The sequence below is a fragment of the Euprymna scolopes genome, chromosome 20 (assembly GCF_053919585.1).
Source record: "Euprymna scolopes isolate OS-2025 chromosome 20, ASM5391958v1, whole genome shotgun sequence".
NCBI classification, from domain to species: domain Eukaryota; kingdom Metazoa; phylum Mollusca; class Cephalopoda; order Sepiida; family Sepiolidae; genus Euprymna; species Euprymna scolopes.
This window is the reverse complement of record NC_136501.1, coordinates 23,957,317-23,975,300: the sequence shown is the minus strand read 5'-3', so window position 1 is coordinate 23,975,300 and position 17,984 is coordinate 23,957,317. Positions and strand designations below refer to the sequence as shown.

At 34.1% G+C, this 17,984-nt stretch overlaps 1 protein-coding gene across 2 annotated transcripts in view; it reads left to right on the top strand.

The window, feature by feature from the left end:
* Positions 1 to 17,984, top strand: part of LOC145241367 (RYamide receptor-like) — a 735,032-nt gene that overhangs the window by 615,974 nt on the left and 101,074 nt on the right. For both annotated transcript variants that reach the window (XM_080104240.1, XM_080104241.1), the window contains one exon: positions 13,590 to 14,931. In XM_080104240.1, coding sequence (XP_079960366.1) covers positions 14,107 to 14,931 — 825 coding nt within the window. In that variant the 5' untranslated portion in view covers positions 13,590 to 14,106. The remainder of the gene's footprint in view (positions 1 to 13,589; positions 14,932 to 17,984) is intronic.

Sequence of the window (17,984 nt, the reverse complement as noted above, 5' to 3'; positions counted from 1 at the left end):
TAATGTAGTGGAAATCCAGCTCTTCAAAAAGGGGCACCCTGGATAGGGAAGAAAAATTTAAATTGCCTTAATCTAGAAGGATTTCTCCTCCACTGACCGAGGACAGAAAAGGCGAAGTGTAGTATCAGAACAGATGCTACACTTTGATCCTAGCCAAAATGCCAAGCTGTTCATATATTTACTCTAATTCTAATTTGCTTGTTTTTATTATATTCTTTTTTTGTGTGTTCCCTTTTTACACAAAGTCTCTTTTTCTATATACGTTTTCTTCACCTCATTTATATCCTCTCTAATTTGTCTTTCTTTTATTTTCTCTCCCCCCCCTCTTTTTCTCTCTCCTTCTCTCTTTCTCTCTCTATCTATCTATTTTATTCCGACTTTTTAAAAAGTTTTCTCTTTCATTTGCTTTTATCGAACCTCTTCCTTCCTTTCCAATTTTGTCCCTATATTAATTCTCGTTTTAGTTCTATCCTCCCCATCTCTCTTTCTCTTTTTCTCTTTCCCTCTTTCTCTTCCCCCTCCCCCTCTCTCTTTATCTGCTTCCTTTTAATTCTAACTTTTTTATCCCTCTATTTCCCTTTTCTCCACCCTCTCTCAATTCTTCCAACTTTCAGTGCATCATTTTCGTTCTTATTATTTACCATAATGATCAATCTGGCATGCCTCTGTTTTCTTTACATCTCTCACCCTCTTTCTTTACCTGGTAATTTCAAATTTTCTTCGCTTTTTCTTTTACTCGTTCTCTATCTACACGATTAGGCTGGCTCTGGTGTTATGGGAGGTCATGTTAGTGATGTTCTCGACGTATGATCAAACGTAGTAGTCCAGCACGTCCAAGTCCGTTTAGAAGGAGGGGGGGCAATGAAAGAAGGTTATAAAGTTGTAGTACTCTTTCTGAGGCAAATATTGGGTCTCTTTAGACTTGTGAGCTAGCGCCGAGTCCTATTGCCACACCTAGGGTCTGTCAGCGGCTACATGATAGCACCAGGGGATTACCACACTTCAGCACATCGAGGTACACAAACCGACTTCGAAGATGTGAGGTGGCAGATTGTGCTCCTCACTGGAAACCACACCAAATACCATATTCGTGGCCGGAATCTGTTGACCTGTGCCCTTAAGCGTTGAACTGTCCAGATCTGTATTTTGAGTGTGCTGGCAGTAGTCCTGTTCTCATAACTTGGATCGATGGAGAGCATGAATTGTACAGCTACGCATCTACGATCTCACTTGCTGAACATTGCGTAACTTTCAGACATGATAGAAGATTTCTATCTCTCTAGGAATTTCTACACTACTGGTCAGCAACAACAAAAAGAAAACCGGTTTTAATCAAATGGAAATGGAATTATGTCGTCTTTTCTGAGGCGAAAATTTTATCGTTCTACCCTGTATTACTCTCCAACTCTCTCTCTCTCTCTCTCTCTCTCTCTTTCTCGTCTAATTTCTAAATTATTCTCAGTATTCCATTTTCGGATTTATTTTCCTTTCACTCTATTCCTATCCCTCTCATTTTCTGTTTATCTTTCTCTCTCACACATATCTCTTTATTTCTCTCTTCTTTCTCATTTATTGTGCGTATCAGTGATGGTACGATTCCAATATTTCCCCGACTCCGATACAATTACCAATTCTCTTCTAAATTCCCAATTTCGATACAGTTCCGCACGTTGCAAAACCGACCCTGCAGAAGTTACGAAACGCTATACTTTCCAGACCTCTCACCTACCGACTCCAACTTTTCCAAGCATCTCAACAACTTTCTGTGTGAGAAATACTTAAAAAACCTAACCGATATCAAAAACGCCTCCAGCGACTTCATCGCCATCATAATGCAAGATTTTTACATTACTGGCATACATTGCTTTGGGAAAAAGTGCGTTGATTCTGATGTTACTTATTTCCAGCAATATTTTTTTTTGAGCGGGGATATTTTGATCTAAATTTAAAAATTGAAAACGGTACTAACTTTCTTGTCAGCCTGATATATATATATATATACATATATATATATATATATATATATATATATATATATATATATATATATATATATATATATATCAGGCTGACAAGAAAGTTAGTGCCGTTTTCAATTTTTAAATTGTGGCAATGCACTGACTCGGTTATAAATTGTTTTTTTTTTTTAACTTAAAAATAAGCAACGACTAAACTTTATCACTTTTGATATAAATAATTACTATCACTCAATCTCCCCAATACTATTGAATAAGGCACTAATATTTGCAAAAAAGCATTCGGACATAACGATTTAGAAATTAAATTAATCTTATTAGCAAGGCGATCCCTAATAAGTTTTGATAGTAAATTTTGGACAAGGAAAGATACCCCAAATGACTTCAACATAATAATAGGTTCTTCCGATAGTGCACAAGTAACCAACTTAGTGGGGCTTATGTATTAAAAGAAATTAGTATAGAATTCAACAACCTACAAGGAGGGATTTACAGCGATTACGCATTACTCGTTACCCCACACACACATCGCGAGACCAAGACAATACAATGACACTATTAAAAAACTCCACGAATTTTTCAAAACGTTTGGACTAACAATTGAGGTCGACCTAAATAAAAAACATCCAATTTTTTAGATGTATCTTTAAATCTATGTTATGAATCTTACACCCCGTATCATAAACCAAATCTAAACCTATTTTATGTACATAAACAATGTCATCATCCAAAGTCAATAATTAAGTCAATAGTTACTTCTATCCCCAAAAGAATATCTAATCTATCAGCGGACAAAAAAAAGCCTTTGACCAGGTATCGACTTTATACAACAATGCCTTAAGGAATTCAGAGTATAAAGACGCATAGAATATAATAAAAAACGTTTAGTGAGAAAACTAAATTCAATGATTACCCATAATATGACAATAAAAACTAGCAACAAAATAAGCCAAAATGTTCCTAACAATACCAATCTCCTCACTGAAGATACAACCCCCTACACAATCCCAAACTAAAAACAAATTAATAAGAATAGAAAGTAAGACGTAAAAAGGTTATTTGGTTCAATCCTCCTTTCAACCCTAATGTAAAAACTAACATACCAAAAGAATTCTTCAGAATAGTGAAACAATCCTTTAAATATCCGCATAAGTATAGTACTATATTAAACAAAAATTCTATTTAAAAAAATTCATACTCTACAATGCCTAATCTAGCACAGACAATAATTTCGACAAATAACAGGAACAGCGCAGGACATCCCAGTTGCTCTAATACCTAGAAACAAATATACCTACCAAAATAAAAATGAATGCCCTCTCAATAACGATTGCATACACAAGGACGCGGTATACGCTTGCACAATCACGCAATTACCAAAATATGCAAACAACCAATCAAATGTGGGAAATAATGAATATAATCGAAGTACTCAGAACGCAATGATATATAGAGAAAAATATGGTCTGCGGTCTAATAATAACAGCATTAACAATAACAACCAGGTTAACGGATCCAATAATATAATTCCCAGTGAAAACTAGAATAGGATTAACCAGCATCTGCGTTATACTTCTTCAGTCCCCCTCGCAATTTAGTACCCAATATAAGACTCAATAGTACTGGGAGAGATGAACAAATAAATAATAATAAAACAAGGACAACATTCACTTATATAGATGCATCGTCAAACTTAATAAAAGTAAGAATTTCAACCAACTTACATTCTTTCAGAAATGAATGATCTCAAAACAATGATAATAATAGCACATCCTTAACTAAATTAATCAATAGCTTAGAAGACAAAAAATTCCCTATTCAATTGAATGGAGTTTACTGAATAAATGTAGATCATATGCCCCGGGACTAATTGTGTAATCTTTGTATATCCGAAGCAGTTAACATCATCACCTTCAATAAACCCATAATAAATACCAAGAATGAACTAGTGTCCAGATGTAAAAACAAGAAAAGATTTAAATACAGCCAACTTAAAATAAAATAACTATACAAATAAATGGGTAAAAAACATAATACTAAATACATATCAGTTTTGACTAAAATCTAAGCTAAAAATTTTACGCATAAATCTATACTTTCGTATGTTCATTTTATGTGAGTAAATTAAGTAAATTTTATGTGAGTATATATATATATATATATATATATATATATATATATATATATATATATATATATATATATATATCCGAAAATGATCTCTTTAGGCAAAGTTCAAAAGACCCATAAAAAGTTTGGCCGATCACTTAAGTATACTACGTTGTGTGCTGGGTATAGAAAGGGGAGGAAAAAGGGAAAGAAAAAGAAACAGAGACAAATAAAAAATAAAAGAAAAGAAGAGGAAAAAAAGCAAGCGGAATAATTCGTTTTTCAAACTAACATCCCCCTTTGAACCAATCAAATTAAATTCATCTTAATTTCTTTAAGTTGTTTAAATCGAATTAATCCAGTCATCTCAAATAATATCATTTAATTATATATATATATATATTATATATATATTTGTGTGTGTGTGTGTGTGTGTGTGTGTGTGTGTGTGTGTGTGTGTGTGTGTGTGTGTGGAAAAATAAGTATCATAGCAAGTACATTTAAAATCATGTATACCTTCGAGGATTGATCTTGTAATATATATATATATATATATATATATATATATATATATATATACTAGCAAAAGTACCTGTCGTTGACTGGGTTCGAAAACAGTCTACAGAAAATGGACTCTGATTTATTAAAGTATGATAGATTATGAAAAGGAAGGCTTGTAAAGAGATAGCTTCGAATTTGGGGGTATATAAACCAAAGCAAAATATGATGATAGTAAAAATAAAATAGATAAACCTCATAATTTATTATACCATACGTGTTCACACTGAAACACTTATCACAATATTCTGTTATCTATATTAAAAAACCTTGTAAAACTTTGTGACATATTTACATTCTATGGAGGTCAAGTGCGAACGAGCACCCATAATTTTATTATACCATATTTTTTCAAACTGAAACATAATTATCAAAGTATACTTACGCTAATAGATATGAAAAGTCTTTCTTAAAGTCTGTACCAATTTCCATTTTTATTATACCATCCCTATTTAAGTTAAAAGATAGTTATCAAAGTATTCTTATGTATGCCTATATCAAAAACACTTGTAAACGTTTTTTTAAGTTTTAATTTTTTTATTTCTATACTTTGTGGATGAGGCGCAAACGCAAACCCCATAATTTTAATGAACCACCGTTCTGCCAGATCAAACATACCCATTCCTGTGGCTCGATACATCGTCTATCATTATATTTAATCAGTTTATTAAAATAGTCAACAATACATCACTTTTTGTCTGGGTCATTTTGACATTTGCTTTTCTACTTTATATTTAATTCTATCACCATTTAATCATTTTCCTCTTCTTCTTCTTCTTCCCTGATCTTTTCTCTCTTCTTCTTCTCTGATCTTTCTTATTTACATTATGTCTCGGCAGCCGTGTGAAAAGAATATCTTATTGTTCTTTTATTAATATTATTGGAATTCCCCCCCTTTTCCTTGTACATATCTGTGAATTATTCCATGGATTTCGGCCTTTTGGATTATTTTGGACCATCTTCCAATTACGTGATTTCCTTGGATTTTACTTGTGCAAATGGAAATTCAATTAACTGTCTTGGAGTTATATTTTTTGGATTTTACCGTCATTGGATTATTTACCTTTCACCAGACTATACATTCACGTGTAATCACCTTTTTCTTCACCATATTCCCTCTGCTTCACTTTTTGTTATCAAGTAAGATCTTTGACTTACTTCCAGTTTCATCAAATACTTTTGCATGTAAAATCCGATCCGGCATTTTGCTAATTCCTACCCTTTGATGAGAACGAAAGTATTTCTTCGAAACTCCTCGGATTAAGGACTATCCACTTATTAAGTGTTTCCTTTTCAGATTAAATATATTTTTTAACTCTTTTTCAAAGTGTTTTTTAACATGTTTTATTAACTGTTTACTCTTTTTATAAGCTCTATCACCTATTTGGTTTTATCGAGCTTTTGCATCTGGTTGAGATTAATTCATAAATATTAAGTCTTTAATATTTATAGTATACTTTAGTTTTACCATCTTGGATCATTTTGGTAAATTTAATTGTAATTTTTATTTTATATATATATATATATATATATATATATATATATAATATTATATATTTTATATATCATATATTATATATATATATGTGTGTGTGTGTGTGTGTGTGTGTGTGTGTGTGTGTGTGTGTGTGTGTGTGTGTGTGTAAAAATAAGTATCATAACAAGTACGTTTAAAATCATGTATACCTTCGATGGTTGATCTTGTAAAACAAAACATATAACAGTATTTTTGGTTCGTCTGTTTGAAATTAATTTATTTTCACAGGTAACTTCTGTCAGTTTTTATATTCACTTTATACTAATTTTCTGCATTCACATATAATGTCGTTTACTGCTTCTGCTTCGTATCTTTGTCCACAGAATCTTTATTTGCTCTTTTTCAGGGTCTTGTTTACCGTGGCTTATTTTATGTAGTTCGTTCTGGTCGTGATGATGTAGACTCTCAGTGCATATTCTGTTTTTTTTTCTTTTCCGTAGCCATGTCCACGTTTTTTGTTTTGTTTTTTTTTCGTGTGTAATTGTTTACTAGTTTGATATATTTTCCATGTAGTTGATTCTATTCCCATTTCGCATTTCTTGTCATTTTGCTTCCCGTTTTCTTCACGTTGTTAACTTTGACGGGGTATTGTTTTGTATTATTTATTTTCTAGTCTTCCGCTGTTAAAGTAATAATGTTCTTGGTCTATTAATTCAATTCTACTTTTATCCAGTTTACTAACTGCATATACCCGGCGTTGCCAGGTGAAAGCATATTGCTGGATGGAGGGTGAATTCATGTAATATTTAAGATATACTGAATATCCTAACTTGTTACGATTTTCCTGAAAGTGTACCACATGTTTGAGTTATTGAAGCATAAAATACATCCCTCTGAATCTATGAAAATCAAATGGGAAATAATCTACATAGCTTAAAGGGGAAATAACTCATAGTTTAAACAAATAAAGCTTACTTCCATTTTCAACGCAACTGATGTTTGTCAATAATAATTAAAAATAAATTAAATAAAATATAAATAAAATTATAAATAAATAAAATAAATCAATTTTAAATATTATTTCTAAAAACAATTGAAATTATTCTAATACTTATAACCTGGAGCTAATTATTGATTTAGACTTTTTAATAAAGTATATGAATGAAGTTAGTTTTTGTATGTAGATTTTCGTTAAACAAATAATATAATACATATATTAGCTGGACGCCTGGCGTTGTCCGACCGTACAATACGCTTAAACATGATATTTTAATTTATGCAGATTGCGTATGTATTATTATAGAATCAATGCTCTATATTACGAGTAATAATTTACCCGGTGGACTAATTCCCAAAAATTAAAAATAAATAAATAATAATGATAATGTCGTTCATCAAATTCCGTCTGTGTTTGTTTACAATATCATGTCAGCTGATATTTGGGAAAAACGATAAATGGCCTGGAAAAGTGACTTTGATTAATGTTTGGTTTTAAAATATGCAAACAAAGAAATGATTAGCGGCGATTTTAAATGGTACCTTTTTTTTATTGTAAATTTAATTTGATAAGAATTTTTTTTTTAAATGGTGAAGTAAACCTGGGTTTGAAAAAGGGATCATTCGATCTGTCGTCGATTGCTCTAACACTGAGCTATATCTACAGATGACAATAATTCTGTTTTTATGAAGAAATGATTTACTGAGAGTTTATTATCTCCCTTGGCCGATGTAACGTAAATATTCCCCCTGTAAAAATTATTTGTTATCTATAAGGAAGAAAGACGATTTTGGGATCGGATTTTTTTTTTTTCGATGTTCGATATTAATTGGATGGATTTCTGTACAAAACATATTTAAGAACACTGCCAGACATAAAAATTAACTTTTGAATTATACTAAAGTAAACGTTTATGTTTAACACGTTTCAGTAAATGGCATATTCTAAGTTTTATATTGATAATGTCATATTTTTGGTGATTCATTTTAAACTTAGTTTTATATTATTTTTATCATTAAAAACCGGTGTCACTATTGAGAAAATTGATTAACTAGTGATTTGTATGAGTAGAAACTAGAAAACATTATTTTTGTAAGCTGAGTATCAAGAGAATCGGAGAAAAAAACAACAAGTAATAAGGATGAAAAATGAAGACTCACTAAACAAAAGGAAAAAACTGAACAGAGTAATTTAACAATCGCTAGGTTGAGCTTAAAGGTACTCACACAGACACAAAGTGGCTTTTTTTTTTTACACCACTTATCAAGGCCCGGAAGCCACTCAGGGATAAGGGTTATTGCAAGTACAGTACGTTAGTGTGGAGATTTGATGAAGTGTTTACTTAAGGGGGCGGTTCATTAGAAATTTGTTAACATTGGACTTGAAGACATCCAAGTTGTAGTCCGGAGGGAAGCAGGCAGACGGAACAGAGTTCCACAGGCGTGCAGTTCTAAGAAAGAAGCTTTGTTCATGGAATCCGCGTTTTGATTTAGGCACAGATATAGAGTGGGGGAAATTTTTCACAGTGGATTCAGCTAGACGGGTGTTTTTCGTGAAAGATTGGCGAGGGGGGACCAGAGATTGGAGTTCAGACGAGCATCTGCCATGGAAATAACGATAAAACAAGGACAGGCTCGCAACGTCTCTTCTGTGGGAGAGAGGTTGCAGGGTAGAGAAAAGGGCATCCCCCACTAAACCACGAAGTCTATTTTGTACTCTGTCAAGGCAGAATAGGCTGTTTTTAGCAGCTCCTGCCCAGATATGGCAACAGTATTCCATCCTTGGACGTACTTGGCTTTTATATAGATAGAGAATTGCATCAGTAGTGAGATATCTTCTGGAGCGGTAGAAGGATCCCACCATCTTTCCAGCGACCTTGGCAACAGACTTAATGTACGTGTTCCATTTCAGATCAGGAGTAAAGGTCAAACCCAGAAGCTTGTCAAAACACTGAGCCTCGCCCAGACGAGAGCCATCCATCACAATTGATGCCAGCTGGGGATCAGAGCGTTGATGATGCAAGGATAGGAGTTTGGTTTTGGATGCATTAAAGGAAACCAGCCACATCTTCCCCCACTGAACCACGCGCTCGAGATCAGAGGAGAGAGAATCAGCCTTTTATATAATAGTAGATATATAAAAATAATGCTAGAGTAAAAATGTATAAAAATCCGTGTAATGTATGAAAATTAATTTGTGAAACCGTTTAACATTTGTACATATTAATCAAATTATGAAACAAATAGAAATACGACTTTATTATGACAGATGAATGGTCCAGATGGTCTGACTATGATATACTTTGATCAGGTTATAATCACGATATAATAAGTTTTCTTTTGATAGGCAATACTTTCCTATCATCTCGTTTATCGTGTCCGTTTTCAGAATATGCAGGTATTTGTGGTCGTCACGTTCGCAAAGTGTTTACATCATCTCTTTCTTTTCTTCCTCATAGTTGGATCATGTCTCCAATCCTTACTTAAGATTCTCGTTGCAATCTCGTATTCACTAGGTGTTCTAAAACTAGCCGGTAACAGTTATCGCTCATTTGTAACAGTAAGTTGTGTTTACTTGAGTCCGAGTGGCAATGCGTGTCGCCGACTATTTGTCACCATTAAAACTCAATGGGGTGGTTGCACGAACTAATCTTGGTGTGTCAGTTTATGGGATTCTTTTCTATTTCTTCTTTTCTTCCAGTTAGCTCTTCTTTTTCCTCTTCTTTTTCTTTTTCTTCTTTCTCTTCTTCTTCTTTTTATTATTATTATTATTAGTAGTAGTAGTAGTAGTAGTAGTAGTAGTAGTAGTATTAAATATTGGCGAGTATAATTTTTCGCCAGAACCGCTGCGAAGAAGGTGGGTGCTCTCTACCGTGCTAGAAAGCTATTAACGCCTGAAAGTATCCTATACCTTTATAAGGCCACCATTCGCCCATGTATGGAGTATTGTTGTCATATTTGGGATGGTGCATCTGCCATTAGGGTTCAAAAAGAGAGTCGCCAATCTGGCAGGTCCTGAACTGTCATCTAAACTTCAAACCTCTGTCCCATCGACGAAATATTGCATACCTCTGCCTGTTCTACAAGTACTTTAACGGTGAATGCTTTGAGGAACTGCAAACACTTGTGCCCCCTCGACGTAAATACCCCCAACAAACCCGAGAAGCAGCTAAATCCCACCCCTTCACAGTTGATATTCCTAGATGTAAGAAAGTCTTCTATTCCAGTAGTTTCTTCCCCAGGACAGCACGACTTTGGAATTCCATTTCGGGTCCCTGCTTCCCCAACTGTACTGACATGCAGAAGTTCAAGTGCAACATGAACCGACATCTTGCTGCCCAACTCCCTAAACAGTACCCCTGATGCCTATGTCCCTGATAGTAGCCACATACAACAAAGTGGCAATGTGTCTTGTTTGGGGTGAAAATGTAATTAAAAAAAATAATAATGCTCGGAGACTAAAGCTACTTTCAGGACTGCCAGCAACCACTGTAAAAGAGTAATAAAAAATGCAACGGAGCTATATGCTCAGTCCGTTAAATCCCACCAGCTTTGGTAAATAGCAAACAGAATCCTGAACAGAAGTGTGCGTTCTATCCCAACCATCATCAATGGACCTGAGGTCATCTCGTCAGCATCAGACAAGGCCAAACAATTTGCCAAGAACTTTGCAGCTAATTCTACCCTATCAAACGAAGGTCATCAACTCCCTGTATTTCTTCCTATAACAGACAACACGCTATGCAACATACAAATATCTGTGCTGGAGGTCGCCAAGCTAATCAAGCCTTGATTCCAGTAAAACAACTGGCCTTGACGGCATTCCAATTATAGTGTTGAAAAAGCTTCAACCAGAACTTGTCCCCATACTTACAAAACTGTTTAAGCGCTGCCTTAAGGAGAATTGCTTCCCCACACTATCGAAAACCTTATCAGTATGCCCTGTATTTAAGAATTCAGGTGATAAGTCATCTCCCTCTCAGTACAGACCAATAAGTCTCATGTGTGTCATGAACAAGTTGCTGGAATCTATATTAAATAGAGAAGTAGTCAACCACTTCAGCAGAAATAACCTTCTTAGTGACAAGCAATATGGTTTCCGTTCTGCCAGATCTATAGAAGATGTGCTAACGGTTATATCTCATAAGATTAGTGAATCTCTCTACAAAGGCTTCCTTTCTAAGGCAATTGCTCTTGATATATCAAAGGCCTTCGATAAGGCATGGCATAAGAGCCTACTTCACAAGATTTCTAGCTACGGTATAACTGGAAATGTTTTCTCAATCATTAAATCATTTCTCTCTGATAGGCTCATAAGTGGAGTTGTTGATGGACAGAAATCAGAGGCCTGCAGTATTAATGCTGGAGTCCCTCAGGGGTCCATCCTGGGCCCAACTCTCTTCCTGATCTGCATCAATGATCTCCCAAAACACATACTTAAATTATTCGTTGATATCTATGTTGATTACACGACCATCTATGGCAAAACATCAAACGCTGTAAATGACAAATTTCTCTCTGATTCTTTCTCCTGTGATCTTGAGCGCACGGTACAGTGATGGAAGAGGTGACTGGTTAATTTTAATGCATTTAAAATCAGGCTCCTATCTTTACATCATCAACGCTCTAATCCTCATCTGAGATCAATTGAAATGGATGGCTCTCGTCTAGGAGAGGTTCCATGTTTTGATAAGCTTCTGGGATTGACCTTTACTCCTGACCTGAAATGGAACACGTACATCAAGTCAGTTGCCAAGGTCGCTGGAAAAATGGTAGGATCCTTCTACCGCTCCAGAAGATATCTCACTGCTGATGCAATTCTCTATCTATATAAAAGAAGCGCCACGATCACAATCTCACCATCTATAGAGGCAGTAGTTCCAATTTCCCTCTCTATCTTTCCTGTACAAAATTTGGTGCCCATGTTTTGCGGATTTTTATAAAGAAACTTATTTTGCAAATATTTATTCATCCTATATTTATGGAGAATCTATTCAGCAATATTCAATATTTAGGTATGCCTTTATTGTGATGTTTAATTTTTAATATATTTCAATTTAATTTTATTATAACCATTGTTTTATTATGATTTATTTCTTGCAAAACAAAGTATGCGCTCACCAAAAATCAGATAAAACTAACCGATGAAATGGGAAAGCCTCCTTCTATATAATTCCATAAATATATAGTGAGAAAATATGGAACATTATTTATATTGAATATACTATATTCATATTATTTTTATGTCGGGTAGGAAGTTAAAATGTAATGCTTTTTAGTTTTGGAGTTTTTTTGGTTTTGTATTAGCGGTTTTTGAAAATTCCAGACGACAAAATTTAAAAACCTAGCGATTATCTGGAGATTTCTTTTCCTTGATCTAGCGGTTTTTTAAAATCTCAGTTAGCAACGCTGCTTACTATCCTTACTACTACTGCTAACTACCCTTACTACACCACCACTCTCCACCCGTTCTTGACATTCCAATAGCCATTTTTACCATGAGGGGTTGGGAACGTCTATTCCGAAAGCCGTTCGTACTATGACGAGGTTTAGGGTTGGGCAACATTTTTTTCCAACAATACCAACCTTACTTTTATTTTTTCGAGAGGGGGCACGCTTTCACCGAGCAACGCCGGTTAGCGGGTGCTGCTAGTATTTTAGAATTTAAAATAAAATTATGCTAAGAGGAGGCTGTAGGAATTTCTTTTTGTAGATTTTTTTTACAATTTAAAAAATGTGCAAGTGAATTGACATCTTTTCCTTTATAATTTATCTTTAAAAATATTTCAGAAAAAAAAAACAATGCTGAATTTTCATTGAAAAGAAATTAAATTTTTTAATCAATTCTTTTTAGCTTTAAAAGTTTTTATTATATTATTATGATCATTATTATCATTATTATCATTATTATCATTATCATTATTATTATCATTATTATTGTTATTATTATTATTATTATTATTATTATTATTATTATTATTATTTGTACTCACTAGGAGTTCTCACACAGGTCATCATCAGAGATTACTCACTGTCAATAACTTCTGGTATTCCATGGAGGCTAGCTGAGAACAAGTCTCCACAGGTTTTCAGTACTCTCCACCTTTTTCGATAACTCTTGCAAATGTATTTGCGTTATCGAAACAGCCGTTTACCATTGATTTTTTGCTAGCAATGACTTATGGCCATCATTATAATTGGGGTAGCAACAATAACCCTCCACAAGGTTCCAATTTTATTCACATTAATTCAGTGGAGATCTGGTTAGTGCTTTCTCCCCTTGGTCTTTTCCTCTTCTTTGATCCGTCACGAATATTTGGTGTGGCGCTTTACTAGCGACACTTACAATTATTTTTGTGGGGAGAAATTTCATTTAAAATTTTTCCATCTCAGTTTTTTGAATTCCATGTTTTACTAAAAATAATTATTCACGCTTACTAATCACAAATATTTGTTTTTTCTTTTTCTTTCAGATTAACGCGAGTACCCGTAAAATGAAACGGCGCCCGAACGAACAACTCGAGTAAACATTCATTGACAAATATCCCCCTTAACTCATTCATAATTTACAACATAAATTAAATGCGTCAATTCCGGTGAAGGTCTTAATAATTATCTATTGTTTTCATGGATACAAACAACTTCGTTTAGAAGAAAAGAAAAGAAAACTCAGCGTGAATGCTTTGTACATTTTTAACGCCCTGAATGGACGATTCGTAAAAGTGACACACGACCTCAATCTTTTAATATTTGCCCAGTCGAAAAAATAAACATCTGTAAATTCGGCCATATTGAAAGGAAATCGAAGAAAAGAAACATTTATTAACGCCTTTTGTCAACTCGACACATGTGTTATATTATTTTAAGAAATCTATTTTCTTGATTCAACTTCATCATAACGATTAGGACAGTCATATATTTTTTAATCAAATAATACAAAAAAAATCGATCCAAACTAATTATTTGAAACTTCGAGGAAATAAAACAAATATGCTTGGTTTTGATGGAGGCCTCGACCAACCTTACGATCTTGCAGCATCATTGGACTCGGAAGAGCAAAACTCTCCGTCACCAGTCAGCATGCTTCTAACCACAACCATTAGCCCCAGCACTTCCGGCAATTTAACCCTTGAACCGGACAACAGTTTCTACTTGACCCCAGAAGTGAAAAGCGTTTTGATAATCGTCTACTGTGCGACGACTTTCGCTTCCGTCTTTGGCAACATACTGGCGATTTCGGTGTTTGCCACTGGCAAGCGGTGTCGCACAGATATCCGGCCGTTTCTGATCAACCTGGCCGTGGCCGATCTCATCATGGGCATCTTCTGCATCCCCTTCACTTTCACTGTGGTCATCTTGGGCACGTGGATCTTCACTCGGCCGATGTGTCCGATCGTGCTCTTTTTTCAACTCTTCTCCGTCACGATGAGCGTCTCCACCAACATGGCGATCGGTATCGACCGGCTCATAGCGGTAACAAATCCTCTGAAATCTCGAATTACCACGTCTAAAACGCACTACACAATAGCGAGTATCTGGTTGATTGCCGTTGCCATCTCTTGCGTCCAGCTCTTCGTGGCCAAAGTCAACGTCCACGGGATCGGCGACAATGCTAAAATGGAGTGTGCCGAAACATGGTCAAAGCAGGAACACCGGATGGTATACACGTGGATTATTCTTCTGTTGACCTGTATCGTGCCGCTGATCATGTTGATCATTACGTATTCTATTGTTGGCAGCGTTCTATGGCGAAGGACCGCACCTGGAAACGCCGATGAAACCAGAGACCAGCTTGCAATCAGAGCAAAAATTAAGGTAAGTGGATTTGTATATACATGCATATATATATTGGGTTTGTAACTAAGTTCTTGCCATTTTTTAAATATATTGTGTTGTGTTATTTTTCAAGTCAAAATCAAATGATTTCTACCGAAAAAATATAGAAAATCTTTTTTCACGTTGGGAAAAAGTTGGGAACATGAATGGAGAATGCATCATTGATTAAATAGTTGTTTGTTCTTATTTTACTTTTAAAAATGTAGATTTCAAAACGGCAAGAACTTACTTGCCAACTATATATATATATATATATATATATATATATATATATATATATATATATATAAATAAGTGACATTGTCTGCATGTGTGTGTCTATTACCAAACTACTCTGTCAATTTTTAGACTACAGACTCTAGATTAGACATAAGGGATATTGAGATTTTGGAAAATCTTTTTAATCGATTTTCGGTTGTCAAGGGGTCAAAGTTCAACGATTTGGCCTTTGAAAACTCTATCAAACTCCTCCGCTAATTTTGGTCTAAACACTTTAAATTTTAGATGTAGGTTACTTGGAGATGCGTCAAACATTTTAAAGTTATTTGAGCCCACAACAAGGAAATTTAAGAGGTCAAAATTGGGGTAAAAGTAAATAAAAAAAATTACGTCTTCGATCTCTACCAAATTTCTCAGCCAATTTTCGGTCTAACCATTGTAAATTTTACATAAAGTGTATTCAGACACAAGGCAAGATTTTTAATCGGTTTTTAGCCGAGAATTTGGCTGCACTGCCAAGGGGGCCAGAAATCAAAAGATTTTACCTTTGCGGTCTCTAGCAAACTATTCAACCAATGTTGGGTCTAAACATTTGAAAAATTTTATAAAAGGGTATTCAGACATGTAGCAAGCTGTTTAATAAGTTTTGGGGCGAAAATTTTGCTGCCAAAACACCAAAGGTGAAAATGCAGATCTTTACAGACTCTACCAAAGTCTTTCACCAATTTTGGGTGTAAACTCTTGAGATTTTAGATGTCGGTTACCTGGACATGAGTTAAGCTATTTAATATATACATACATCTGCATATAAAATTATGAACAGTACATAGGGCCCGAGCAAAGCCGAGATAAACTGCTAGTATATATATATATACATATATGTGTGTGTGTGTGTGTGTGTGTGTGTGTGTGTGTGTGTGTGTGTGCACAAGAAGTAAATATTAAGTTTACAAGATAAAAGCTCCTGTATACTTAAAAAGAATATAAATACTAATATTTATATAGTAATCCCAAATGAAATCCAAAAACTCAATTCAACCAAAATAGGAAATAGAGCTTTTCATGAAAGAACATAATTAAAGACTAAATGATAATTAACACGAATTTATCGTTCGACAGGATATTCAAAAAGAAATGTTAAGATTTCCTTAATCCGCGAGTTAATAAGGATGCTTTCCTTTCATCAGAAGAAAGTTATTAGAAAATAAGTATTATAACGAAGTTGGATTTGCTATTACTGACATTAATTGTAATTGCATTATATGAAAAAAAATGAATATATGTAAAAAAAATAAGTGTAAAGAGTTCATGAAATGGAGAAAATAAATAAAAAATTAAAAAAAAAAACGCAAATGAAAGAATATGAAGTGTTTACGTTGTTCCAGAAGGCGAATTAGTCATAAGATCTAATGTTTTCATAAGTCCGGGTTGTCATTTTGGTTTTTAATTTGGGTCGATACGTCATCATTACAATTCGGACTCTTTTTACCGTTTTCATCGTTTCTTCACAAACGGAAACCCTTTTTTCTTTTCTTTTTTTTTTTTGCATATCATTGCCTGTTTATCACAATCTTGTGAGAAAACGGTTCCATACACACGCATTCTCCATTTTTATCTTGTACTCACAATTCGTGCATAAAATCTTTAATGTATTCACGTTTATATAAATTTCTTATTTTTTCTAATCTTATCTTTTTAATTTCTTATGCATATATACACACGTATAAAGATACACGAGTACTTGAATGCCTACAGGACACTGTCCTTGAGTATCTACGGACATTTTGTACAAGGACGAGAAATCATCTAGTCTGGTGGAATATCCAACTTCGTGCTATTTTTTTAGGTCACATAACTTGGAGAAGGTGCAGCATCCTTTATAAAAGCCAGTATTGATTAACCATACAGAGAAGATCTTATTCGGGCTGCGAATACTATCTACGAGTTGCCTTGAAACAGTTTCCAGACTTGAGTATCTCCGGATATCTTGTCTGGTGAAGTCTCCAGCTTTGTGCTATTATTTGAGGTAACATCACTCGGAGAAGGTGAAACATTCCTTGTAAAAGCCAGTGTTGGTTAGCCATACCGATGTGATTTTATTTGGGCCGCGAATACTATGTGATTTTTAATATTTAGTCAGGATTTACTTGTAGTGAAAGTATCCTCATGCTAGGTTGCCCTGACAAATCACTGTACAGAGAGACCTTAGACACTCGAGGATAGTGTCTAGTAGGTATCTAAGTTCTCTCTATAGGAGATCCATAGATGCGTGTGTGCATATGTCCTTTATAATACGGTAAAATTTCCATTCAGTAATTAGCGTTATCCTATTTACTAGTCTCTCAATAAGGACAAAGTTAGACTCGGAGACAATTTTTAATGTAAGTCAATCAAGTTCTCTGAAATGCGGCACTCTAGATTGGGACAAAAAAAAGTTAAATTATCTCAATTTTGAGGGATTTATCTGTCACTGACTGAGGACAAAAATGTGAAATGTATTTTCAGATCCATTACTATTCTTTCTTTCTACTTAAGTAGCCAAGATGACCCGTTAATACATCATAATCATCATCATCATCATCATCATCATAATAATAATAATAATAATAATAATAATAATAATAATAATCATAATAATAATAATAATAATAATAATGATGATGATGATGATGATAACAACAATAATAACAATAATAATAATAATAATAATAACAACAATAATAACAACAACAACAATAATAATAATAATAATAATAATAATCATAATAATAATAATAATAATGATGATGATGATGATGATGATAACAACAATA